The sequence below is a fragment of the Emydura macquarii genome, unplaced genomic scaffold (assembly GCF_026122565.2).
Source record: "Emydura macquarii macquarii isolate MOO-44397 ecotype Brisbane River unplaced genomic scaffold, CSIRO-AGI_Emac_v2 contig_75, whole genome shotgun sequence".
In the NCBI taxonomy this organism is placed as follows: Eukaryota; Metazoa; Chordata; order Testudines; family Chelidae; genus Emydura; species Emydura macquarii.
The window spans coordinates 4,556,433-4,583,974 of NW_027130212.1; the positions used below are offsets into that span (position 1 = coordinate 4,556,433).

General features: G+C 39.9%; 1 protein-coding gene and 1 long non-coding RNA gene across 3 annotated transcripts in view; both read left to right on the top strand.

Moving 5' to 3' along the window:
• LOC137149413 (uncharacterized) overlaps positions 1–1,813 on the top strand; it is a 48,260-nt gene extending 46,447 nt beyond the window's left edge. For both annotated transcript variants that reach the window (XR_010918771.1, XR_010918774.1), the window contains one exon: positions 1,421–1,813. This is a non-coding gene — a long non-coding RNA (uncharacterized lncRNA). The remainder of the gene's footprint in view (positions 1–1,420) is intronic.
• Positions 1,814–9,687: 7,874 nt separating this feature from the next.
• The window catches only part of CUNH21orf91 (chromosome unknown C21orf91 homolog), a 31,322-nt gene continuing 13,467 nt past the window's right edge, over positions 9,688–27,542 (top strand). Inside the window, exons 1-2 of the mRNA XM_067543133.1 lie at positions 9,688–9,994; positions 10,861–10,991. Of these exons, the coding sequence (XP_067399234.1) occupies positions 10,868–10,991 (124 nt within the window). The 5' untranslated portion in view covers positions 9,688–9,994; positions 10,861–10,867. The remainder of the gene's footprint in view (positions 9,995–10,860; positions 10,992–27,542) is intronic.

Sequence of the window (27,542 nt, forward strand, 5' to 3'; positions counted from 1 at the left end):
ATCATCTCTGTGCCCCTTTGGGTTCCCAAGGTCAACAAGCCAACATATTTTATAGGAACTGTCCATCTTCATGAGGCATCTCTCTCTCTCAATCTCCATTGCCGACTGCAACTCAGCATCTAAACTGTGCTTCTTCACAGTGGCATCTGGTAATACTGTCTCAGGGCAACTGCTCCTTTATTTCACCCTCAGTTGTCCAGCAAAGGCACCCACTCTCAGGCTTCCAGTTCCCCAACTGTTGCCTTTCTTGGGAGCAGACCCTCATCCCTTTTCCTTCTGATCAGGATATTTCCAGGGCTGCACAGTTCCCTGCCTTTACTGTGATATTCCCAGGAGAGACAGGCTTCTTAAGCACACCGGCTTGTTTCTCTTCAGAGACTGATAACACAGTGATTGTCAACAGTTGTAAGTTACCACACAATTCTTTCCATGCAAGTCTAATTTATTTGTAAGGTAAGAGAAAAGGTGTTAAAACAATAAAAGAGCCTAATAAGCTCTTTTATTGCTAAGAAGCTTCCCATTCCAATGCTAATAGGGGCTCTGGCAGGACTAGTCCTTTAATACATCACCTACAGGGTTTCCTTTGTGCTCACAAATCCATCACCACTCCAGCTCAGAACAAGCACAGAGTCTCATGGGGCCTCAGCAGGTCAAGATGTTCCAATCCTTCCCTGAGGATTGGGGATTTCCGGCGATGAGAACTCCTGTTCATTTGCTGTATCAGGAAGAACACCCTGACCCAGTTTAAAACCTGGCTATTTATTAAAAAATCCTTTCTTTGTCTGTTGGTCCCTGGAGAATCCACTTTGAACCAGTATGTGTGCATCACTCCAGGAGATATCTTCAAAGGACTGGGAACAGAGAAGTACATTAACATTCCTCTCCTCCTGGAGAAAGTACATATAATTCCACAACAACACATACACAATAATATTTTTAATGCAATGGACCACCAAAGGTATTAACCCTAATTCAATAAGGTTTAATTGAATTGAATAAAGTTTATCCATAAGGTTTGTCCAGGATATTACAGGATATTGTCAGGCTGTCACACTGTGATATGGCACAAGTGCTGACTGCTGGTGCTACAGGATGACTGCACATATATAAACAAAAAGCCATGATGCTAGCAGTCAGAACCAGTGCCACAGGATCTATCAGTGCACGTTGACTCATGCACATGTACCATGATGCCAGTACTAGCATCACAGTGACCTCCGGCCCCTCAACATGAGATACACTGGAGGGTCAGAATAACTTAACTATTGGTGTGATGTCAAGGGTGTAGAATAGCACTAGTTCAGATAAGGACACACGGAGGATGTGGTTCTCTCTTTCTGCAGGGTAAACAAATTAAAACATTGTTAATAAGTATTAAGATTTGTTTGGATTGTTGACTTGTCTGATTTTTTGTCTTTAGGAAAAGATGAAATAATTACAATGGAACAGATCAACTCCTGCTGATACCATGTCAATGTGCACGTGTGCACACAAGGAGCTGGGAGCACACTAACATCAGAACTACATTCAAACTTTGAAACCTGTCACATGAGGCAGTACCCTAAATACAGCCACAGTCTACTTCATATTCCGTTGGTGCAGCTTTTGTTATCAGTTTTCTAGGTAAGTGTAGAGCATTTGCTAAGAGCCTAGACACCCACATACTTCAGCAGTGGCACATCTGTCTGAATGCTCTTTCAAACTTGTGTGTGGTTTCAGGGGAATTCTGCACATAAAAGAAAAAAAGGCTTTCAGATGTTTCTCATGGAAAAACACGAATATGTCATTAAACCTCTTTGCTCATTAAAATGGATATGAATCTAGTTTTGCATTTTCAGGCTGAAGGGAGAAGATTTGCATTTGGTTCACATAATTCTTTTGGATCTCTGAAAGGCCACTGCAGTTTCATAATGCTGGAAATGAAAGACTGTGACATTTTAATTTAGCCCTACCTTGTTGTTGCTGTTGTTGTTATAATCAATTTGTATTACAACAGCAGTTAGAGGCTCCCAATCAGAGATCAGGGATCCATTGTGCTAAGCTCTGTATACACAAGTGATAAAAAGACTCGAGCTTGCAATGCAGGTTTACAATAAGACAAAACAGGTCGATGAAATGGACAAATGGGTGCATGAGAGGTCAAGGTAAGAGTAAAATTAGCATGTCAGACTAAGCAGTAGTTTCAGGTCACTATTGCCCAGTCATCAGCTGACAGTGTTCTGTAGGCAGCATTGCAGAAATGAGACTTAGGGAAGGATTTAAAGAGGACAAAAATAGCTTTACAGTTTTTCCCATATGGAAGAAGCAGGCTAGTAGAAAGCACAAAGATGATTGTGGGAGAAGCAGAGTAAAGACCAACATTACTGGCAGAGAGAAAATGGGAGTTGATGGCTTAATAAAACAATAAAGCTGATAGGTAGGGTAGAACCGAATGATGAAGGGCCTTAAAGAAGAAGACAAGTTTGTGTTGGATGCTGTGGAGAAGAAGAAGTCTGTCAAGAGAAGCCACAAAGATGAAGGAGAATGACAAGCTAAGAAGATGATCCTATCAGCAGTATTTTGAATGATCTTTAGGAAAATTGCAATAATCATGGTTAGCAGGAGGCATGAAAAAAGATGGTCTGGACAAAAGTTTTGGCATTCTGGATAGTCAGAGAAGGCTGGATCTTTGAAATGTTATGTAGGAAGAAGCAGCATGATTCAGATACTGCTTGAATGTGCAGATCTAGAGAGAGAACCAAACTGAAGATGATAACCAGATCACAGACCTGAGTGTTTAGGAGGTTGAAGTGGTATCCATAATGATAATGAAAATGGTGATGGGGAAGGCTGCTGGGGGCAAGAATAGGAGCTTATTTATGGCCAAGCTAAATTTAAGTGGATGACTAGGAGATGTCAGAAAGACAGGCTGAAATGCTGGATTGGAGGAGACAGATCAGCAGTAGAGAGGAAGATTTGTGAATCATTGGAATAAAGATAATAGTCAGCGCCAAATTCATGGATAAGAGCATCTACAAATAGGATACAGAGTGAGGTGAAGAGAGGGCTGAGGAGAGAGTTTTGAGAGAATGCACACTGAAAAAGGGACTGAGGAGGTGGAAGACCCACTAAACCAGATGCTGAAGCAGAGATAGGCAAGAGGTCAGAGGTGAATCAGGAGAGCACAGTCACAAAAGCCAATATGAGGACATAGTTTTAAGAAACAGAGAGTGGCTGATCATGTCAAAAGTTACCAAAAGGTCAAAGAGGATGAGGATAAAATAGAAGCCCTGGAATTTGGCCAGGAGAAGGTCATTGGACCTTAGTAAAAGCAGTTTCATTATTTTGGACAGAGTGGAAACTAGATTGTTGAGGGTCAAGGATGGAGCTGGAAGTGAGAAACTCCAGGCAGCAGTTGTAGACAACAAATCCAATTCATTTGAAGGGGAAAGGAAATGGCATGGTAATTGAAGAGGCAGTGGCTTTTTAAAAGGCGTTAAGATATATGGATGAAAAAAGTTGCATAAGCACTGCTTAAGAGCTAAGACTCTTTTTATCATTATTATTAAATATTGGGACCTTATTCATAGGAATCGGGAATTTTCTAAGTGTGTCCTGGGAAACAAAGAATCGGGATAAACTAGTAAAGATTAATTAGGTTACTGGAACAACATTTTACCAGAACTTGGAAGGAAGTGGAATCATTTCACTCCTCTGCCTCACATCCGCTAAACTGCTGGAGGAGCCATAATTCCACTTTGCTTTATCATGTCTCTAATCCACTGTAATACCTGCTGCTTGTTGGTTGCTACCCCCTCACAACTGTGACACAATGGAGTAGCTGCTGCTCCACCCTGGTCCTGTATGACTCAGAGGAGTAATTGCAGATTGGCTCAGCTACCTCACTTCTGTATTGTACAAGTTTATGGATTCACTTCTTGCCTCAAGACAATATCTGTTTCCAGGCTACCACACACATTTTTTTAAATCTAGCTGGATATTGAAATTCATATGCAATCCTAAAGTAAAAAACAAACAAAAAAAAACCAACCCTGACATTCAGCTATCTCTGCTCCTAAAATTTTGTATATAATATCAAGATGATGACCCTGTCAATAAGGTCAATGGCAATGAGGTTAACTGCTAATTTCTCCCTTTGTAATGTCCCTCCAGTTCATTACAGAATTTAGCAATGACCAGGAAGGGAGGGCAGGTTTGCCCTTGTTGATTATCACTGAACAAAGACTGATCTGAAGGTAGGAGAGGGACGTCAGTTTAATGAGGACTTGAGGTTTCAACCAGTGCATGAAGTGGCAAAGGCGGCACTATAGAAGCAGACCTGGTGTGGCAGCACCATGAGAACTCCTACACCATGGATAGGGATTGGAATCTAAAGACTAAGGGAAGGGGAAATTGCATGGATTCGTGTGTTTGTGTGTGTGTATAGGAGGAGAGGAGGAACATGGAGGAAAGGGACTGCAGAAGGCAAGAAAAAAAGGGGACTATAAGAACAGAGAAAGAAAAAGGAAGGAAAAGAGGGCGTAAAAAAGCAAAAAGACTGGATAAAGGGGATAATACTGATAGCAAAGAGGAAGGTTGTAGGTGGAGGGGATATAAAACAAGTTGCAGACAAGGGAACAGATGAAAAATGAATGAGATTGGTGGGAGGAGAATAAAAAGACAAATGGCAGGTGACAAAGAAAAGAAATGAAGGAGGGTGAATAGAGGGATGAAAGACAAGATGAACCAGGTAGGGTAATAGGGCAGAGGGGAAAGAAAAGGGACAGCTGAAGGAAATCTGTTACGGTTTGCCAGTCAAAGACAGAAGGTACTGCCTCAAAAATATTGGGAACTTCAAAAACAACAGAAAAGAGCCCATTCACCTGATCTACAATTGGGGAATGAGGGGGACAGACAAAGTTAAAATAAGAAAGTAGGAAAATAAAGGTGTTACACTTATTTGGAATTATATTGCTTCCACTTTACATCACATCAGCTTTTCAAGTATTTCCATGGGAGAGACCTTGCCTAAATTAAGAGTTTAAAATCCACTAGTAAATTCCACTTCTTCCCTTACCATATTTCCTTTCCTGCCTCCCTCCTCCAATTTCATTTGGAATCAGTCAAGGTGCTGATGCTGCTCATAAATCTCCACCAGCTATTTGCTGCTAGATTCTGATAAGGCCCAAGCAGCCTTCAACCCCCATTCTCCCTGAACTCTTGTTTAATATTGTATAGAAAGAAAAGGTAAGTGAGGTTATATCTTTATTGGACTAAAATCTGTTGGTGAAGGAGACAAGCTTTGAACTTCTCTCTTTCACCAATAGAAGTTGATCCTTTAAAAGATACTTTCTCATCCGCTTTGTTTCACTAATATCCTGGGAACAACACAGCTACCACAATATTGCAATTAATACTGTATATTCCATTAAGGACATCTTTAGCTCTACTACTTCAAAAATTACTACTATATCTCTGCTTGCTATATCTGATAATAATACTCCTTTAAAGGGAGATTGACAAGTGTTTTCTGCCCAACTTTTAGGTTGTTTGGTTTTTAACAAGTGTGAGGGGAGGTTACAAAACCTAATAATACAAATTTTCATGATTTTATTTTAAATGTCAGTGACCAAACACATACATTTGCATTTAAAGAGTTCCCTCCAGTGTTTGCAACCCAAGCGTTCAAGAGAAACTGAATAGAAACAAAGATGAAACGGACTAGTGTATTATTACTATCACTGTCCAAGCTGAGTGAAATGAATAAGGCAGACAGAACATGGTGCAGTGAATGAAGCAGGGGTCCTATGGAAAAAACAGTATGTGATCATTAAAGACTATATTATAATGCATATACACCAGGAGGCTAAATTAAGGTTGCATGGTCTTCTTTAATTCTGGCATTTCCTAACTTCTGAGTGCTTGACTTCGTAATCTTAATTTTATTTTAACATAGTTTTTTAATGCAGTGTAGTTGTAGTCATGTTTGTACCAGGATATTAAAGAGACAGGTTGGCTGAGGTAGTATCTTTTATTGGACCTACTTCTATTGGTGATAGAGACAAGCTTTCGAGCCACACAGAACTCTTCTTCAGATCTGAGAAAGAGGGAACACTTTTCACAAAGCGATCACTCTATGACCGACCTATATCAATCCTCATCCTCAAAGGAAACCTACACAACACTTTCAAAACATGAGCCTGGGAGCTTAAATTCATAACTCTGCTGGACACTAAAAATCATGAACTGAACAGAGACACTGGACTATAGCTTATTACAACAACCTACTAACTCTCTTTTTGTCCCAAGACTGCAGAGTTATTAATGGGCCATTCTATCTTGAATGGTCCCTCTGAGTATGTGCTAACTACTTATGCTAAACAATCTGTTCCACCTTGTATTTAGCTGTAATGCTCCGAGTACCTTTCCCAGACCTAAAGAAGAGCTCTGTGGGGCTTGAAAGCTTGTCTATCTCACCAACAGAAGTTGGTCCAATAAAAGACACTACCTCACACATCCTGTCTTTCTAATAGTTTTTAATGTAATTTCCTATTTTTTTTAATAAAGAAAACTGAAAAAAAAAATTACATCATGCACAACCATATTGACCCCCACATGGTTCATCAGGAGGGTTTGATCCTTTAGAGCCAGAGCAGAAACACACCTACAGTTTGAGCTAACTGAGCAGCTGGTTGCAACAATAGACTGCTATCCAATATGGTCAGTGGTTCCCAAACTGTGGTACGTGTACCACGGGTGGTACGCAGGCCACCTCCCAGTCGTACGCAGGCCACCTGCTGCTGGGGGGGGGCTGCCCAGAACACTGGCCCCGCCCCCAAGCAGCAAGACAGCCCAGCAGTTCTGCTCCCCTTATTCCTGGATACAAAGTGGCTGGCCAGGAGCTGCTCCAGCACTGGTCCCACACCCAAGCAGCACGGTGACCACTCTCCCCTCCCGCCCCTACAGGTAGTGGTGTTTTATGTTGGTGGTATGAAATGTGGTAGAGGCTGGGAACTGCTGCTCTATGTGGACCAGCACCTAGCAGTGGAAGAGAAACATATTTTGCCAATAGAGTTCACAGCTGTTGAGCCACTATGCCCATGGAATGGTGAGACTGTGGAAGCCTAGTTCCTATTTCCTATTTCAGGTTCTGGAGTGGAACATGCTCTAGTACTCATAGACCCTTCTGCACCTTTCTCCCCAGCCTATTCCCTCATTCTCAACTCCCCTACACCCACCCACTCCTGGATAATATATCTGTCCCCCTCTGGTCCTATCCCCTTTGCATGCAAGCCAGGCAATTCCTCCTCTTCCACCATGCTATATGGGTGTCAGCAAGAGGAACATTGATTGAAAGCATCCGAGAGACAGTCTCCCTTCTCTGTTCCAGTGCCTGCAACCACAGTAGCCCCTACCAGCTAGGCAAAGCAATTATAAAAAAAGTCCTGCTTACTCGCTACAGGCCTTGGCTGGAGCATACACTGTGGGGTTAGTGCATGTGAAGTTTGGCTAGTGCATAGGAGATGTGAGGGGATGGTGCATGCTGTGTACTTAGTAAATCTTTGAAGAATAATACTCAAGCCTCTAACTAACCTCTACTGATTAGCTATGAACTAATTTTTCAGAGCTCATAACATGACCAAAATTGAGTAGATGTTCACAGGAACAGCAAAAAGCACATTCCTGACAGCAGTGTGAACTCCCTACCAAATTTCAAGTGTGTGCTCCAAAACATGGAGTTGCTAGAGCACTTCACTAAAACACTTGTAAGAATTTAACATAGGCAATTGTTCCTTAACCTTATTCTTGCAAACAGCTAAGATGAAGTTTTTGCTAAAACTTTACAAAAAAGAAAAATTCAGCCTGTGGCAGGCAATTTACAAGGAAAATTTTGTCCCAAAACAGGTTAAGATTAGCAAAGTTAGGAGAAACTGAATACAGGGTTTTATAGTGGAAAGTGATAAGCAACTATCAGTGACACTACCAATTATACATACAATAAAATAAATGACATTTTAAAAAAACTTTTACTATTATAATCTAATGTGGCAGTATGTATTTAGGTTCCTTGTAAAAAAAATTTCTGGACAGCATTGACTCAGATTTCCCACAAAAAATGCAGTTAAAAAATATAATAAACATAATACTGTACTGTAGAAACATAGAACATAATACTGTACTGTACTGTAGAAACAAGTGTTTCTACAGAGGAAGTATGAGGCAGCAAATCTCTTCCTGTAATAATTTTTTTAAAAGCCTCTTATGAGTGCCAAGGAAATCCCCCTTTGACATACAGGCACAGTGACGTATATAGCTTTTCTGAACTGCAGAAACTTCAGAAAGATATAATCTACTATTCACCGTTTACATTACGTACAATCACAGAGCAGTCGTGGTTTTCCTTTCTATTTGGATTACGCTCACAACCCACATTTGGCATTTTCCACTCTGTCACACTCACACACACACTTATCTAACCCTCCTACTCTCTCTCACCCTTACTGTCCTCTCTGTTCTGTCTCACTTTTTCATGTTCTGCAAAAACATCAATTGTATCCCTCTTTAGTAGAAACTCTCTTCCTTAACTTCATGAGGTGCTGTGTTGAAAATAACAGCTCTGTTAAGGATCAAATTTTGCTCTCAGCAAACTTCATCCTGCAAGTGGTAGGGCACACTGCCCCTGATCCACCAAAGCACTTAACAGATGTCTAAATTTAAGTAAGTGAGTAGTATTGTTGACTTCAGTGGAGTCAATGGGACAACTCGTGCATAAAGCACGTAGGTGCCAATTTCACAAACAGGCAGCTGAGCTCTATTTATTTTTCTTCTCACGGTTCAACAAGTTGACCCTTGCATCATTCCCTGCATACAACAGCTGTATTTACTACACAACCTAGTCAATGCAAGCTAGTCAATGCAAGCCCCAAATGTGCTCTCAGTTATCCTGGTGTATCATTGGAATAATAGCAGTGATTTCCATAAGCCAAATGCAAATTTAGACTTTGGTAATTGCATATGGAGTTAGGCCCCACTGGAGACATAAATTATATGGATTCTGGCCCCATTCGAATCACCATCCAACCTGTTCACTGGGCACACTGTGTCCCCTGGAAATAAGACATGACTATGTAATTTCAGACTATAGAAGAATGACCCCAATGCACTGTTTGCAGTGATGTTGTAGCCGTGTTCTCTCTTTCACAGATAGAAGTTGGCCTAATAAAAGATAATATCTCAGCCACTTTGTCTTGCCAATGCTAAACCTGCTAGGGCCCAAATGTGAAACACAGTATGTGACAAAACTCCAGAACGAGGGACACAAAACATGTAGGAAGCTGAGAAGGCTGTGGGAGTGGTCCTTTTCTTGCAACTTCAACTTCACCAGTGGCTAGTTCTGATGTAAACAACATCCAATCACTGAAGTGAAGGGAGGCTGGATGGCTGTGGTGTGGTACATAGGCAACTCTGGGACCAAAATGCTGCCAGCCCTGGAAATGGGAGGCATGTGACCACTGACCAATGTGCACTGGTGGGCAGAGTTAAGGTTATACTGAGCTATCATGGCACTCCCACCCACGGCCATGGTACAGTCTGCGCTCCCCTTCGCCGTGGTTTCTCCCATGCGCGGGAAGCAACGTCACAATGCGCTGGGCGAGTCCAACTGCTGCACATGGGGGAAGATTTATTCCACATTCCACCTGACCAGCGTGTGCGGGAGGGCGAGGGAGCGGAGTTCTCAATCTGTCCTCTCACTGAGTCCGAATCTCCGCGGGCCCCCGCACGGGGCGGGCATGACGAGAGCCGAGTAGAGGGCAGGGAGCAGGGTTAACGAACCTTCCCACCTTTCCCCTCCCCTCTCCTCCCCGTTCTCTGTGGAGCGATGGTCTCGTCCGGAAGCGCGCGGGCGGGGCCTCGGGGAGCCCAGTGGCGCCGCCGCCGCTAACAATAGGGAAGCGGGGGGCCGCTGGGGCTGGGGACTGGGAGCCGCCGAGGGACGCGAGGAAGCGACGTAGCGGTGAGGGGGTTCTGCCTGCCGGGGCGGGGTCACGGGCACGATCCGTGCGGGGCGGCGGGTTGCGGTTGGTGTCCGTCCGTCTGTCTGTCTGTCTGGCCGGGCGGCAGTTAGCGCGCGCCCGGTACCCACTGCGCGCGGTGGGGGGGTCGCTTCACTCCCGTCAGGCCCGCGGAGGCTGCCCCGAGCGAGTTCCCCGCCAGCGCTTCTCGCCCTCAGTCGTCACGTGCGCGTCGTGTCGGGTTTTTCCCGGCTGGGAATCTCGGGGAAGTTTCCGAGACGGGGCTTGTGCAAGTCCCGGCCCCGCTCCTGGCATGTTCCTGGCCAGTTGTCCGCTGGGGGGGGGGGGCGGATAGCAGCGTGAGCGGGTCAGAAATGCTGCTTTGTCTCGTCTAGCGTCCGACTGGAGCGTGGCAAAGCGGGACGTGGTGCAGGCAAACTTTCCTAGCTCCGTTGAGACGTTCGTGCGATGGAGTTACCAGAGCTGTCAAATAGGGACGCCGCTTTAATCCTTCCAGTGTGTCTGTGTTGCTTCCGTTACGTGAACACGAGATATAAAAAGGGATCGGGGATCAGCATCTGATTGCTGGTATTGCCTTCAGAAATACACTCTGTTGAATGAAAGAAGCATAATGCATACATGAGTCTGTAGGCTTATTTTCTTCAGTGCCTCTGTGTTGAGAACTCAAACCACTTTGAAGAAGCACACCCTTGTTGCCAGTCTCTAGTAAATGTGGATGCATGTTGGCTGAATATTGGGTTTTGTTACCTTGTCAAGAAATGCAGGATACATTTGTTACTTCTTCGTATTGACAGCAGGGATAATATCGGGTTATACAATAATATTATTACCTTTGCCTTTCTCCTAGGGGCACTATGAATGAAGAGCAGTTTGTTAACATTGACTTGAATGATGATAATGTTTGCAGTGTGTGTAAACTGGGAACAGAAAAAGAAACACTTTCATTTTGCCACATCTGTTTTGAGCTAAACATTGAAGGTAAGAAATAGTTCGATAGTGGACTTCATTCAAAATATCACAGAATGCCTTGCATTGAGTTAAAGAAAAAAAGAAGCTTCTAAAACCAAAATTTAAAAAAGAAACTGACTTAGTGACTTGAAGCCAGCAAGAGACAAACTCTGTATCCCTTGGTGCACAAATAGTTATATTAACAATTTTGTCACTGTAATACATAATTTTAACACTATTTCTAAGTAACTGTGGTAATTGTATGGACGTTCTTCCTCAAGGTTTAAAAACAACTGAATATTTAAATTAGTTTTGCCATTCTAAATATCATATTGACTTCTTCCTGGCTAGATGACTTCCATTCTAACCCTTTGTCTTTAGGAGTTAATATAATTTGTCTTGCATGTTTCAGTTTGTTTCCTTTTAGGTACTATAAAAATCACCTTGGCTGAGTTTTTTTTGTTTAAACAGAATTTTACAAAAGAGTAGACAATTACCTTTTCCAAAAACTGTTGTATACTTCTAGTGGTGAATAACATCTAATTACAAGAAATGCTTTTCAGAATACCAAAAGAAACTGCAATGGATGTTTTTGTATTTATTTTGGGAAAGTATATTTTTACTATGGTAGTACCTAAAGTTCCCAGTCAGAGAGAGGTGGCCACCTTATGCTAGGCACCATCCTTTCTTTGATTTTCTTTGGTTCCTGGCCGATCGGTAATGATCGTCTGAACTAAGTCTTTCCACCACTTCTCTGTCTTGTTGGCGTCACAGCTTTCTTCCTCTTTAAACCTTTTTGTTCTATATCGGTCACCATGTCTATCCAACACATCTTTGGTCTTCCTCTATTTCTAGTTCCTTGCTCTCTGGTATGTGGTCACCATGTATGTTATCGTTTCTAAGTTCATTGCTGACAGGTGTCCAAACTATCGCAATAGTATTTCTTCAACCTTCTGTGTTAGGCTTGGTCTACACTACAGAGTTAAGTCAACATAAGGCACCTTACATCGACCTAATTATGTCAGTGTACACACTGCAGACTTGGTCCAGCCGAAGTATAGTAGGGCACTCACAGACATAATAACTCCACCTGCACGAGAGATGTGGGGCTTATGTTTATGTAGTTAGGGCGATGCACGGTCTGTGTACACACTGCTGGTTGCTTACATCGGCTGTTGGCTGTCAATTTCACAGCCATTTCGGAAGCCCCTGCTCCTGGGGAGCCCAGAGTATCCTTGCAGGGGGGCTCTAGCTGAAGCCCCCCACCCACCCCTGCTTTCTTATTAGTTTCAGTGCTCCAGCATGAAGTTGTGTAATTGACAAGAGTGACAGTGGGATTGGGGAGCCCTGGGAGAGGGAGCCTCCTTGTAGCTGAACTGCCAGCGGGGAGCTCCCAGGCAGATGCCATGCTCCCAGCGGGATTGGAGGAGCCAAGAGCCCAGGAGGCAGCTGTGAAATTGACAAGAATGACAGCAGGAATGGGGAGCCAGGACTGCATCTGTGCTGCATGCCAGGAGCGGGGAGTCTCGGTGCAGTTGGGCTCCTGGGAGGAGCTGTGTGTGGAGCTGCCCCTCTTAAGTTGGTGGAAGTTCTTCTGTTGGGGATGCACACTATTGACAGAAGAAGGGTAGTGTGGACTTGAATTGCCACAGTAATTACCACAGTGGCTCTAAATTGACTTAACATACATAGGTTGATCTAAGTTTGTAGCGTAGATATGCCCTTAGGTACTGTACAGAAGCTTACTTCAAAAGGATATCTCTGCCCCAAGAGTTTACAAATGAACTAACTTACTTACATAATTATCAGATTGTAAAGTGTAAGCACAGCACATTTCCTGATACTCTGTCAGGTTAAAACATCAGTTTTCAGAGGAATAATCTAAACAATATTGAGGGCAGAGGCAATGCCTGCAGCTTCAAGGGTCCATCCATTTGGATCTTTTTGTGGGATTAAACGGCCTTGTTTTTAAAGTCAGTTTTACTTTACCTTGCTCTTTTTCTGTGTGTGAATTAAATTGCACCTCACAAGGGAGTGCTGCAAATAAGAACTTTTCCATTTTGATGCAGCATAAATGCTTTGTAGCATCACACTGCTGCCAGACTCAGAGAACAAAAGTAATCCAGTCTGATTATATAATGGATAGATCTACCCATCCCCAGATGGATTTGTGTAGTGGGAGTGATCCCAGGCTACGTCTACATTAGGTGCTTTACTGGTAAAGGAATACCAGTATATTATACTATATTGGCAAATTGCTTCTGGTGTGGATGCAGCTATGCTGGCAAGGGTGTGCTCAGTACGGGTATAATAAAACCGCTCTGAGAGTGTGAAATACGTTGCATCTGAAAAAGTCCAACTTTGCCAATATAGCTGCTTCTGCAGTGTGGGCTTTTGCTGGCACTCAGGGATCATAGCACTCCACATCAATGACCAATATAGCTATGCCAGCAGAAGTCTGGAATGTAGACCTGGCCTATGCTGACCATGGGCGACTGAAAGGGAACAAGTTCTATAATATGCAGTGTTTGAAGTTAGTGTGCCCTTTCTGCTGGTGTAGGTAGTAACCATTATCTTCCTTTCAGATATAGGAAAAAACTAACTAATATTATTTAGCATGCAGAAGGGATGGAGGGTCGTAAACTTCGTAGCTTGTGTAGGCAAAAAACCCTGTGTGCCACACTCCTGTACTCTTTCAGGGACTCCCTGCATCTCTCCCAGTTCCTTCCTCTACCAGGAGTTCTGTGTGTTCTCCATTCTCCCTACCATGGCAGATGTTTTGTTTCCTATTTCCTCATCCTCAGATAGCAAGTGCTTTATGTAATAAATGCTTATTTCCCTCTTACCTCCATGCGAGAGTTGCTTTCTGCTGCCACATACCTGGGTCCCCATTCTCCACCTATGTAAAGGACTGTGTTCACATACCCATTCCCCTCCCTCCTACCATTCTTATTTCTATCTGGGTGATAAGTCATTCATGGTATCAGTGTGTTTAAAAACTGTTAGGATGATAAGCATAGATGAGATAGGGTATTTTTATAGTGGAAGAAAATAGATGCTGTGATTCAGTTTTTTGATGTAGACAATTGCAGAGGTGATTGAGGATTTACCAAAGAGCTGGCAACAGCTTTATGTGTTCCCCATTGGTGTTCCAGTTTACCCCAAATCAGTCTGGCCATTTATGCATAGGCCATTCCCTGAAATGTTGGTATTGATCAGCTGCCACATTCAAAAGTTACCACATTACAAAGAAATATCATTCAGTTTAAGGCCTTCACAAGCTCGGTCAAAGAGGGTTTTTTGGGAGGGGTCAAAGAGCATCACTGAGAATTACATCAAGGTCTCCATGCCTTTGTTGTTCCTCAAACTTTATTGAATGCCAGAAGGGTGAAGCTAGTGTGAATACTTGCTGTCTGTAATATATATATATGCTCCTGTTTCCAGTTCTAACTGAAAGTTTTAGTGCATACGTAATACTAAAGAAGGGTGGTTGTATTCCTATCTCATAGAAGCCAGAAAATGTGTTGGTCAGTCTGAATCACTGTCATGTGCTGACTCTCTAACTCATTTTGGTAAAAATTAAAATAGAACAGCCTTTCACTTTGTCACTCATTCAATAGATTAAAATGTATACTATGTTTTTTTAACAGCAGTTGTGTTTAGTACTTCAGTAGTACTGCACCATCTGTCTTCCCTTTTTATGTAGGATGGGCTTCCTACTATAGCTTCATCTTTTGATGATGGACACTGGACACTTGCTTTCAATTAAGGGATACTGTCAGCATGCTTTAAACCTTGGTTTTTTCATAATTTTAAAATAACTGATAGACTTACAGATTTCTCTTTCTAGTTATATTTTAATGCTGCCACCTACACTTTAAGATTTAAAACACCAAATACCACAGTGCCCAAATCCACCAAATAGTATGCTTTTATTTGCTATTAAATGCTCTTGTTGCAGTACAGTGGTTGTGCATAACTTGTGAATATAAATGACTTTGACATTTAGACATTGGTTTCTTATCTAAAAATATTTCTCCTTTTATTGTGAAATTACTGTGCGTATTTGTCTCTCAAGCTCCCACCTGCTCAAAACAAAGCTTGGAATCTGATACAGTAGTGGATAAATATGGCTTTATAAAAAGCTCAAATGTAATATGATTGCAACAGAATGCATTTAATTCTGGTAATTTTTAATAGTATTAAAGATACTGAGAATCTTGCTTTATAGACTTTATTTTTAAGATTTGTTTTTCAACAAGCCCAAAGAAATAGCTACTTAAAACTATCTTTTGTTTAAGGGAAATGCGTTGTGATTAGGTTCATATAATACTTATCCATCTTGAAATTTTGTAAGCAGGATGGATTGATTTAAATCAAGGTGACTTAAATCGTGATTTAAATAACCAAGAGAAAATAATTGATTTAAATCAAATTTCCCACTGATACTTCTTCACATATATCTTAAACAATGGTGCAAATCTGATCACTAAAACGTTAATTTACAACTCAGTACAGCATTTTAAAACATCTAGAAGGGTATACTTGTGTAATTTTTAGATAACATGATTTTTATTAATTTAGGAAATAGTACATAGTATTCATTACCTGTGTCAAGCTGCAGATGCATCAGCAGTACATTAGAAATGGTAAGAACTAAATCACACACACACAAACACAATAACACTTATATTTTTATTAAACTAAATCTTAAATGTTACATAAATGTTTTGCATTTGCACCAGTCTCCTGAGTTGCCGGCTGTCCTTAAACTTTTTATTTTTATTTTTCAAATTTTATTAACTGTAACAGACAAGTCATCACAACACTAAATGTACGCTGTCCTTAAAACGTTTACAACTTGCTCTCATCTTCCGCACTCCCGTTGTCATTTTATTCATAGACAAACAGAAATACGAGTTTTCCTGCTTTTTCAACTCCCAGTCAATTGCTTCGCTTTGAATAATACCAAACGATGAAAATATTCTCTCTGTGCCTGCAGAGGAAGCTACTACTGTGAAAAGTTCACTTAGCAACTGAAGGAACTCTGTCTCAGGGTGCCAGGCTAATGATTTCCACCAGTTCAGGGGAGTGACTTTGTTCAAAACATCATCATTGAACATGTTCTGTTTAAATGGTTACGCTCCAGCCCTGAAATTTATTATGACTGGCGTAACTGAGGAGTGATTTTGAGATGCCCAGGCCACGGCAGCATCATGTTCTTCAGAAGTTAGGCATCTACCTTTATATCGGGTTGAGAATGTTCACAAGAAAATGAGGTGGAGTTAGTGCTTGATCCATTCGCTTCTTTATTGCCTGCAGTTTAACTTTCTGGTGAGGTATTTCTTTCTTCATTGTCTCTTGAAGTGTCTTCCAAATTTCGACAGCATCAGCAATGCAGTAACAATTTCTCTGAAGTTTGTTTAAGGCTATGGATATGGGCTTCCGTATACTAAGCATCTCCTCTACAGTCCTCTTTAATCCAATATGATCCAATACTTTGGATGAGATACTTCCATCTATTTTATCACGGTTTTCTTCACAAAGTTTTATGTGAATAGGCCAGTTCTTAATAAATTGTTCAAATCAATCAAACACAGAATTCCATCGAACATCTTGAGGGAGAATTAGTTTGGATCTTCCTCTTCTCTTCAGTGAAGCTGAGGCAAAATGGTTGTTACGGAAGTATTTTGCAACTTCAACAACATTTTCTTTTATCCCTGGAGAAGACGTACTTAAGTCTTTGGCTAAAAGATGCATTAAATGGGAATTACAGCCATATGTTGTTAAGGAGCATCCTTCCGTTTCTTCTTCTAAGTATCTTCTTATCTTTGCCACATTTGCAGCATTGTCTGTGACAAAACTGCGCACATGACGGTTGCATTTTTGTTCACAGTTTATTACAGCATTCACTGCCACTTTTAAATATTCTGTTGTGTGGGCATTTCCCGATGTATCTATTGTTTCTGAAAGATATGCAACCCCATCTTCTGTTGTCACACAGGCACATATTACTGGATCATTGTGTACGTTGCTCCACGCATCAAGGCTTAAACTGGCAAATTTCCCCTCAGTATTTCCTGCACACTGTTCAAGTTCCTTCTCATACACTGTATCTAGCAACCTACCACCAATGTCTGCTCTACCAGATGGAGTGTAGCCTGTTCGTATGGACTCAACCATGTCAATTAAGTGTTTATTGTTAACAATGTGAAAAGGAGAATTTGTGGCATAAATGAACCGAACAATCTTTTCATCTATGGTGTCTTGCTGGTATTTGCTAGTCCTTACTACAAACCCATCCAGTGGTTTTACTGGATGATGGAAATATTTTGCTTGCTACTGATATTTTGTTGTCTGAAATACATTAGTTGCAGCATTGCTGCTAAAAGTACCAACAGGTGACTCTGAAGCTGTTGCAGTTAGACAGTCACAGTCAGTCTCTTATGCTTAAATGGGATCCTGAAACAAAATTCAAAAATGGTTTTGAATAGTCATTCTTCTCAGTTCTTCTCATTCTATTATTCAGTTAATTGTTTACATTTTTTCAGCAAGGATGCAGGTCCAATTCCAAATTACCAAAAAAGCTAAGACTGACTGCATTTAGAGTGCACTTAATTTTGGAGTAAGCCCCATAGAACTCACTGGTACTTTCTTTTTTTTGAGAAAACAAGTATAGGATGGGATTCCCTTGGGAAAACTGAGCTATGCTGAAGTAAAATAAGGAATAGACTTATGGCATCACGATTATGGTCTGTGGCCATGATGGTCCAAAATAAGGGGTATGTATTATGTAATATAAAATAAGAAAATGATACCCAGTGGCAACTGTAGATTTCTCTTACAGCTTTCTGCACCATATACTTGGGTGATAGATTCTAAACCTAGTTAATTAAACAAGCCATAAGGATTTGCCAAGCTAAACTTTTTTTTTCTAGCAACATCCAACATAGAGCAAACATCTTGGGAATTTACTTATTAAATCACACTTATACTAAAAGGTATAGAGAGAGTCTTGAAGAACGATGCATTGTAAAGTGAATTATTTAAGTTACTAACCAGTTGATCCACATTGTTCTTCAGACATATTCACATCTTCATCCACATCATTTTCTCCCAATAAGCAGTTTTCATTATGATGTTTCATTCTTGCAGCTAGGCCCTGCATCTCATTCTTGCACTGCTTATACTTGACACGTTTTCCTTTTTTACTCAGGGAAGGAATTTCTTCAAAATATTCCCATCTAGGCTCTCTCTCATGCCCAGAAGCCATGACAGTTTTTCTGTGTCAAAAGTGTGGGGGAAATAGGAGGCTGTGTGTGTACTGAATAATGTCTTTCCTTTTTCTTTCCAGTCCATTCCACTTTTCTTTAATACTCTGCCTCCGTCCTTTGTCTCTCTGTCTTTTAGACAATGTCTTAGCTAACTCCTCTGCCTTGCTTGGCCCAGCTCCACCACCACATAAGCACAGAACAACAACAATGCTATTGAGCCTATGTCTTTCTTTGCACATGTAACTTTAGTCTGCTGAGAAACAGAAACTGAAAGCCCAGAACTTTCAAGAAGCAAGAGCTGGTAGTTAGGCTGGACAGACTAGAGCCATTAATTCATTTTTATCAAATGTAAGTGTAGATTTAGCATGTTTCTGATGAGATTTAATTGTAACTGTTATTTTTTAAATGAGAGAAATTTAGTATTTTATTGATGATTTGAAAAAAAAAAAAAATCCAATATTTTTATCCACCCTGTTTAGAAGTACTGTAAGTGTTTACACATGGGGGAAGTGAGGCACGAATAAGACTAAGTGATTTTTATGAAGTCTCACAGAAAGTCTATGACTGAGCCAGGTAATGAATCCTGAGTCCCAGCCCAGTGCCTTGATCACTAGATCATTTTTTCTACTCCTGAACTGATATGTAATTTCCTTTCACTACTACTTCCTACCGAGGCCATTGACTACAGAACAGTTTACCATTTGGTATGTAGATAAGTAGTAGTGGTCTGCAGTTATTCAAGACTTGGGAGAGGTACAAATTTGGTAATCCACAAACTTGTATAAAATAAAATGCAGCAGGAATTTTCTTACTAGTTTTACATTTCTATCATTCTGTTATCAGCCACTTCTTGCGCAAGAAATCAGTTGTAATTACTGACTTTCTTGCACTGAATAGTTACAAATTATGAGATATTTATCAGAAATGTCATGACTATTTAAAATTAGTAGTTGCTGCTTCTTATTTGAACTGGATGACTTCAGGCATTCAGATTGTTAAACTTGCAAATGTAGGTTTGGTTGTGTCTTCCCCCCATCCCTCCCCACTGTTTGTTTGAGTGCTATCTGTTCAGCATGTGAAGTAAGCAAGCACTTTCTGAAGAACATCAAAACAGTTGATAGCTTGGAAAGAGAGATTTTTTCTAACCATTGGATATGAATCTGAATTTATTTTTAGATAGGCAGGCAGTTTATGTATAAACAAACTGTTCCCCCTCAATAAAATAAAAAAGCCATTTATATTTTAAAACAAACTTTCAATACATGTAATTGTGCTTGGTATCTTTCCAAGGTAATAATCATTTCCAGTGCCCATGGTAGCCTATGTCTGCTTCCATTGAACACTTTCTGGAAATGAGCTTTCATTTCCCTCATATTTCACAAAGGGCCTAAGCTTTCTGTCTTGACTTAGTCTCATTTAAGGTCAGAGTTCTGGTTTCCTCCATGGGGAGTATTTAACAATATGTTTTCCTAGAACTGCCTGTACCAATTCTAGACATCTTAAGCAAAATTTGGCATAAGATTTAAAACAATATGAAAACCAGAAAAATTTTTAGAGCTTCAAATATATGTAGATTAAATATTGCAGGAAGCACAGATAGCTAGGCTGATTTTTTAGTTAACCATAAACCTTGATCTTTCAGTTGGATTAGTGCAGATGCATGTTTATACCCAGGCAGAGCCCCTCTAACTTCAGTAGGATTCCAAACTACTATTGAAGTCCATTTATGTGGATAATGACTGCATTTTTTGGGCCGTAGTTAAATAGAATTTAAAATGTAGTTTGTTTTCTTCTAGCTCTGAGGTTGAGAACATCCGAGTCTTAATAATTCACTACTAGGTTACTTTCTGAATTGGTGTTAGAAGTTGAAACGCACCGAAACCCTGTTTTTCTGAGGCTGTTCTTAGGAGTTAAATGTTCATTAGCATGTTGGGACATTAGCTCAGATGGCAGTACGTGGCCACAAGGATATCTGTACTCAGGTTTTAAATGTCTGATTCACAGTCTTTTGTGAGTGAGGAGACAAGTTACACGTTGCCCCCTTTTCCTACTGACCCATCACTGTTCTTGTTCATATTAAATGTCATTTTTGCTCATTTTAAATAATTCCTTTGAACTAGTAGTGATTTTATCCTTTAAGTGAGATAAGTGCCCGCTTTGTCTAAACTTAGTTGCTCAATATTCGTATTGCGTTAATATCCGAAGGACTGAGTCAGGCTCAGACCATTGACCGAGGTGCTGTATAAACACACATGTTGGCAAAATGCCTATTGCCATCAACTTCAGGGGAACCAGGATTTCATCCATGGTCACACTCCTGAAAAGCTTCCTGTCTAAATCAGTGATGATCCACCTGCTTGGGGGTCTTGGCATGATTGGTCCAAAATACAGAAGACACAGGAATAGACACACAACATATGCAAAATATTACAGTTGCAGCTTTAAGATTCCTTCTGTTTCTTGTTACCTACCTATATAATTTCTTTTGGGGGAGGCGAAGGGGTATAAACCATCGTTCTTAAAAGAAAAAATTGGATTAAATCACAGCTAAAACTTGTTCAAAAGTATTGGTAAACTTCAAACATTATTATATTAAAGTGAGAATACACCATTTGTTCACATGTCCTACACTTCACTATGTTTGAGTATAGTCAGATTCACTTTCTAGTTCTTAGGCGTTAATGTGCTCTGTAAGGGAATCTTTGTATCCTAAACTCTTTTTTGAAGGAAAGGGGGTGAATTTAGCTATATATAAACCATTTTTAATTAAACATTTTTTACAAACTCTGAATTTTGTACCTAAACTAGCTGATGATATACCTTTAAAACTTAGTCCAAAATAGGCATCTGATAACTTCTTAAACCATGTAAAGTTTTAGAGTTGTGCTGAACAATGTCGAGAAAATCTTTAGAAGGTCAGTTCTGTTCATGTAGATTCTCACTGAGCATTGGATGTAATTTTCAACTTGTGTGTGCCTTTTGAAAGAAGAAAAAACCAGCAGCTCAACCACAGGCACACAGTTTAGTTGCTTTTCCACAACTACAGGAAAGGTTAGAAGATTTGTAGATTGGACTGAGTTTAAAATGTATTTCCTGTTTCTAATTTATAAGGTTAGATTGCTTAAGTAAGCTAGGAAATCACATGATGTATCTCAGTTCTACACTTTTGGGTTTTCCTTCATTAACTTTTGTGTTGAGTCTGTGGTGGGGAGGGAGACTAACTTAATTGTTTTCAGTATTACTAGTAGCTAATCTAGATCTTTAATTTTAGCAGAGATTTTGTATCATCTAAATTGCTTTCATCCAAACAGACACATCCTCTATAAACTAGTTTGGAAACTGGACTTTGTTACTGAGCTCTGCTATGCCTCTCTGAAGGGTGCTTGTGGGAACCTTCTAATATCAGAAGGTTAAGACATTTGCATGCGCTTATTAGGAGCTCAAATTTGGCACTAAAAGTCTCGTCCAGCATTTTTCCTCCAAAAGTTGGATGTTTCTTTTTTATATATTTTAATATAAAAATAACTCAAGGAGTGTTTTGGTTCTTGTGTAATTGAAGAAAGCTTTTACTTTTTACAAGCAAGGTAATCCATAGTATGCTAATATCACTGGATATATTTTGGTGGAAGGGAAAATAACTGTTCCAAGACATACTAACTTAAAATCTGGTTAATACAGACATCTAAATGTCTTAAAATAGAAACTGTATCATATTACATAGATAAAATATAAAAACTGACTGCTTCAGGCTGAAATTCATTACTTAGCCATAGAATGCATGCAGTAAAAGTTTCCATCATGTATTCTTACCAGTTTTTTCTCCTGCTAGAGAAGACTATATGTTGGGGTTAAAATAGTTCAGTTGCCATTCATTTTTCTTTCTTTACTGCAGAGGCTCATTCTGATTGTAGTCTTCATTGTGGACGCTATTCCACTGGAACTAGACATAAACCAGCTTGCTATAGGGCACTGAACAGCTGTTGGATAATAACTGCGTTCAGTCACTATTGACCTGAACTGGTAGCCAAGGCTAGGTAGTCTCTCACATTTTTATGACATTGTAGTCATTGTCCTCCTTTTATGCCTAAAATAATTTTATGCAGGTTAATTTACCTGGGCAGGTGGTAAAGTTATAAATAGAGAATGAGTAATGATTGGCTTTCGTGGGCTCAACACATTAGGTCTTGTTTAAGCTAGATGGGGATAAATGATGTATTTACATAGATATAGTTAAACCAGTTTAAGTAAAATAGTAGTGTATTCACAAAATTGTACTTTCAAAGTCACATTTCAGGTGTTATGTCCACGTAGTGCAGTGCTGCATTGATTTTGTATTCAGTGTTATTCAGTATCCCAGTGTCCAGTGTAGTGCTTCCAGCCACATGGCATTCTGGACAATTCTCAAAACAGATTGTGGGATACCTCTTCGCCTCCACATTTAGGCATAGTAATGTTATAAACTGGAATGTCTCACTTTGTAGAAGAAGAAAGGTACATGCAAGGCTCTTTTGTGTATGGAGGGAATGACTTAACCCTTTATCTACTTGCCAGACTTCTTAGGAGGGTATTTAGCTAACTTTTAAAGCTCCAAGGTCTCAAAATTCAGAATACTATATCTTTCTGTTACCTGCCATAGGAGAATTTCTCTCGCTTAAATAAAGTGTCAGGGAAAAGTAATAGTCAAAAGAGAGTGGCAATCAGCAGATAATCCAGTGCAAAAACAGATAACCATGATGTTAAGAAAGGATTGCTAGGCAGGAATGTCAAGCAACATATTTAATGCTTGAAGCTTCAATATTTGCATCTAACATCTGGCAGTCTTCATCTAATGAGTAAATGAAAACTTTTAAAAGGTTGATTTAAAGCTTTACTAAAGCTGTAAATAGCAAACTTAAAACAAAATATTGCAGGTACAGAGTTTACCATATGTCGTGCCATTCTTTGGTATCAGTACATTTTGATGGGCTTTAACTGCTTCATGCTGAAAAACTTAATTTGGGGCATAGAACCAGAAACCGTTCAGTGTATAAATATAAACAACTAGCCATATACAGTGCTCAAAGGAGTACATGTTAAGGCAAGTAGTTCTATAGCCTCAGAATTTTGCTGCTAACATGCAATTTATCAATTGCAGTATTTTCTCTCTCCAAATTAATTATGAATGGTTGATTAGTATTAATCTGTCAGACAAGAGATCACTTTTTCAATCCAAATAGGAGAATCCTGCAGAGAAGTCCATGACTGTACAGTCCTGCTCATTAGATCTTCCCCAGTGCTGTTGGCAGGAGCAATAAGAGTTTATAGCCTATCAGCCAGTTTGGTTGCCATTACCCTCGGAAAAGAATTTGTATAGAATACAAATGTGACTTTCGGCTGTTCTGGCTCCACTGCTAGCAACTTGGACAAAGATAGTGGAGAGAGAAGAGAGATGCTATCAATTATTAAGCATCAGCATTGCGATCTTTTCATAAAACAAAAGATAGTGGAGTGAAGACTTACAAGATTCTTCACTGTTCTTCCTTATCTTGGAATTGTAAGTTTAGCTGCCTCGAATCGTTGCACAGATGTGAACAAGGCTATCCTGTAAGGAAGGACCGCATCTAGTTGCCATAACTTTGGCAATTCAAACTTCATAGCTCATCTTGTAATATATAGATGTCGTGGCAGTATTTTGGCCAAGTGGTATAGTAGGAAATGAGTCAACTTTATTAACTTTAACATTTGTCAATGCTAAGCCATCAGCAATAAACAAACCCACTGTAATTGGATGTTCACCGTGTCTGTAAGGACTCAGTTCATTAGTTAGAAAGATTGCCTCATATCTAGACCTCCAGGGTTGAAAGATGCACTGAGGAGAGAGGAGATTTTCAGGACTGCTATAAGGTCAGAGGACTCTTGATGTAGGGTAGCTTACTAATAGCTGTGCAAAGCCAGGAGCAGCAAGCAAAAATAAATTATTGAAATATTTTACATTACTTTTAAGATGTGAAAAGTAGGTCAAGTGATAGCTAGTTCAAGTTGTTTTAGGCTTAGACTATACTATAAACTTTCAGCATTCAACCTATGTATTCTGTGAATTTGTAGGATTAAACTACTGAGTTGGGTGTACATCTAACCTTGCATGATTCTAGTAAAAACTTGTTTTGACATTCATAGTCAGTTTTAAAGTGGCATCTGCAGTCCAGAAATTGAATGAATGAGTCATTCCCATAGACTTGAATAGGCTTGTGAAACTATTAAGTATTATATGCTGCATCTCCCAGTCTTTTAAACTGTTAACTCATCCAAATGCAATTGGATATGGTGCCATTTTTATTCTTTCTATCCTTATCTTTAGTAGTGTCTTCAAGGAACATGTTAATTGGAAGACTGTAGAAGACTTGAACTCTACCCTCTTGCTGCATCATTCTTTGGAATACATGAGCTGTAACTAACTACAACCATGACACCGTTGAAGCTGTTTTAACTGTGCAGTCAAGTTTATATGGGAATATAGGTTGAGAGGTGCCAATCCAATTAAAATATATCACAATCTATTTATACAGAACATAAAGCACCTATCCAGGATTCTGGATGACTTTGCCCTATAATGAACAATACAAACCAACTAATAGAGAAACACACACAATAGGAGACATTTTGTTGCTCTGAATTTGTCACCTATATGGAAAAAAAATTGATTTAGCAAACGCTTCTCTGCTCATCTGCACTTGCTATCTATTTTACACATGTGAAAAAGATAGTCCAACTCTACACAATAAGCCTGCTTTTGGGAATACAGGATGGCAGTGATATCCTCCTTCCCCTCCCCCCTTAGTCTCCTTAAGCCATTGAGGCCCTTAACTATTGTTGACTAGTAAATTGAATGTGCGCACACACTGTTCAGGGAAGAAAGTGTCCTTTAGAATTTTTGGGGCCAGGCTAGGCTCCATCTTCTGGAATATCTGTTTGAACAAGCAGGAATAAAGTCTTGAGTGTGCCCTTTATGGAAGTGGAGTGCCTGGAATATCTGTTTGAACAAGCAGGAATAAAGTCTTGAGTGCAACTAAAAAGTCTTTCCCTAACCCTTACTCTAGATAAAAATGAGGGTCAGGATCAAATTATAGCTTCTAATGGTGAGTGGGTGTGTATAAAATTATAAACATGTAAGTTTGGAGGAAGATTTAGGGACTAATATTCTGTTGGCATGGTGCACTCCCTTTCAGATGTCCTAGCTAGGGCTAGAGCTCCCAAAGAAGGTGGAAGCAGACCAGTTTCTAAGTGAGTGAAGCTTCTCAGCAGCTGTGGGACAGAGAGGAAAAGCACTAGGAGCTCCTACAGCCACCTAATAGGCCACGTAGGAAGAATTGGGTGCTCTAAAGTACTGGATTTATAGTATGGTAATACAGATCTGTCACAGCACGGCCCCAAGGTATCCAGAAGACCATAGAACACAGTTTCCTTCCTACGTAGCCCCACCCTAAAATCCTGATTTAATGGAAGTTGTGGATAGGACAGGCACTAGCACTACACCCAAATAGCAGAGTATTGTACTCCCTTTCCCTGCTTTTTAAATATTAGACCTGGTCGACATGCAAAATTGCACCACTTTAACTAATAGGGTGCTTTTAAACAGACTCCGTTAAAGTAGTGGACATCCTTAAATTTGATTTTTAACTGGATTATCTGTTTTAATTTATACCTGTAAATTTAGATTTTCAGTGGAGGTGGGTGTGAAATTTAATAGCCGTATAGTAAACATTTTAATGAAGGAACATTGCAATACAGACCTTCATTAACCAGATTAGTGAGCTTTATAGCATTCAGGTATCTGAAAAGTACATTTTATGACTATTTCATCAGTAGCTGGAAAGGAAAAAACTTTAAATTGATGTTCACAGGTGTAATAGCAATTAGAACTGAGAAGTCACATTAGATGCTTGGTGAGATCTGAAGATAATGGCTGTAGATTATTCTGTTACATTAATTTAAATTGTTAGGGTGGAAAGACCAAGTGTCTTAACAGCTACCTAACCAAGTGAAAGGCAACAGGAGTTAAACAAGCAGATTTCTGAACACTGAAACTTGGTCATGTAGGCATGTAAAATAGCCTTCAAGAGCACCCTGTTTAGTGTTCAATATTTGCTCCTGTTGAGCGGATTCAGTCTTATGTACTTCGAATATTAACTAACTATTCCCCCTCATCCTCCCTTAAAAAATAATCCATGCTTAAGCTCAATTATGTAAACATGAATATGCCTTTCTGGTTCTTACTACAGTAGTATTCTAAGTGGGCAGTGTGAAGCTGTTAGGTGTTGGAGTTGATGATTTCAGCAACTAGGAACACTGAACTGAACGCTGTTGTATATTGTTTTAACAATTAAGTGCCTGAATGTTCTCCACAGTTGTGCTTAGTTAGTAGAGAAGAAGTGCTAACCAATGAGGAATGTGTTAAATTGGGACCAAGCTTACCTGAGCGCATGATAAATAATCAGAGAATGTCCTCTCTTATAACCACAGAAGTGAGCACATTGTAAATCTTTCATTAAAAATGGTAGGAATTTACACACCTCATTAACAGTATTTAGTGACTCCACCATCCATTTTAAGCATCTTTTGATTTGGTTTAATTTTTGGCATATGAGCTTGCTTTTGTAGATATCTCACCTTCTAGATGGCATGTAAGTGACATTTGTTTCCAGATGGTCTCTAATATTGTTGAAAAGATTGAGTTGGAAAAAAAAGTAATAGAATTATTTCAGATAATAAAACACTTTTCTTCTGAACTCTAGCCTTGCAAACCTGACCTAATGATCTAGTTAGTTCTTCTTGCTCATGACCAGAAACACAGACTGCAGGCCAAATTTAGTCATTAGTACCAGTGCAATGCTATTTTCTTCCTGCAGACTTGGTTCTGCAATTCTGGGGCTGATCTGTTGGATTCTTTTTCTACTTGCACCTCCTTCTCTTAATAAAACCCATTATATTAACTTATATTGTGGTAGCAGGTTGGGATCAGGGGGCCTCAGTGTGTTGGATGCTGTACAAACATAAATGAAGATTTCCTGCCTTACAGCTTACAGACTGAGAGCAAAATATTCAAACCTGCATGCCTAAAATTTTAGGCTCCTAAATAAGTGACCTGACTTGAAGCTGTTAAGCATGCAGAAAATATTGCTGAATAAGATGGTGCCATTTTCATATTTTTCATAGTGGATCTGCACTCGTGGAAGGTGGGGAGAAGAGGATTGTAAATGCCTAAGAACCATTTATGTCCTGTCTTCTTGAGGCTTGGTGGAATTGGGGAATGATCTGTGAATGCTGCTTG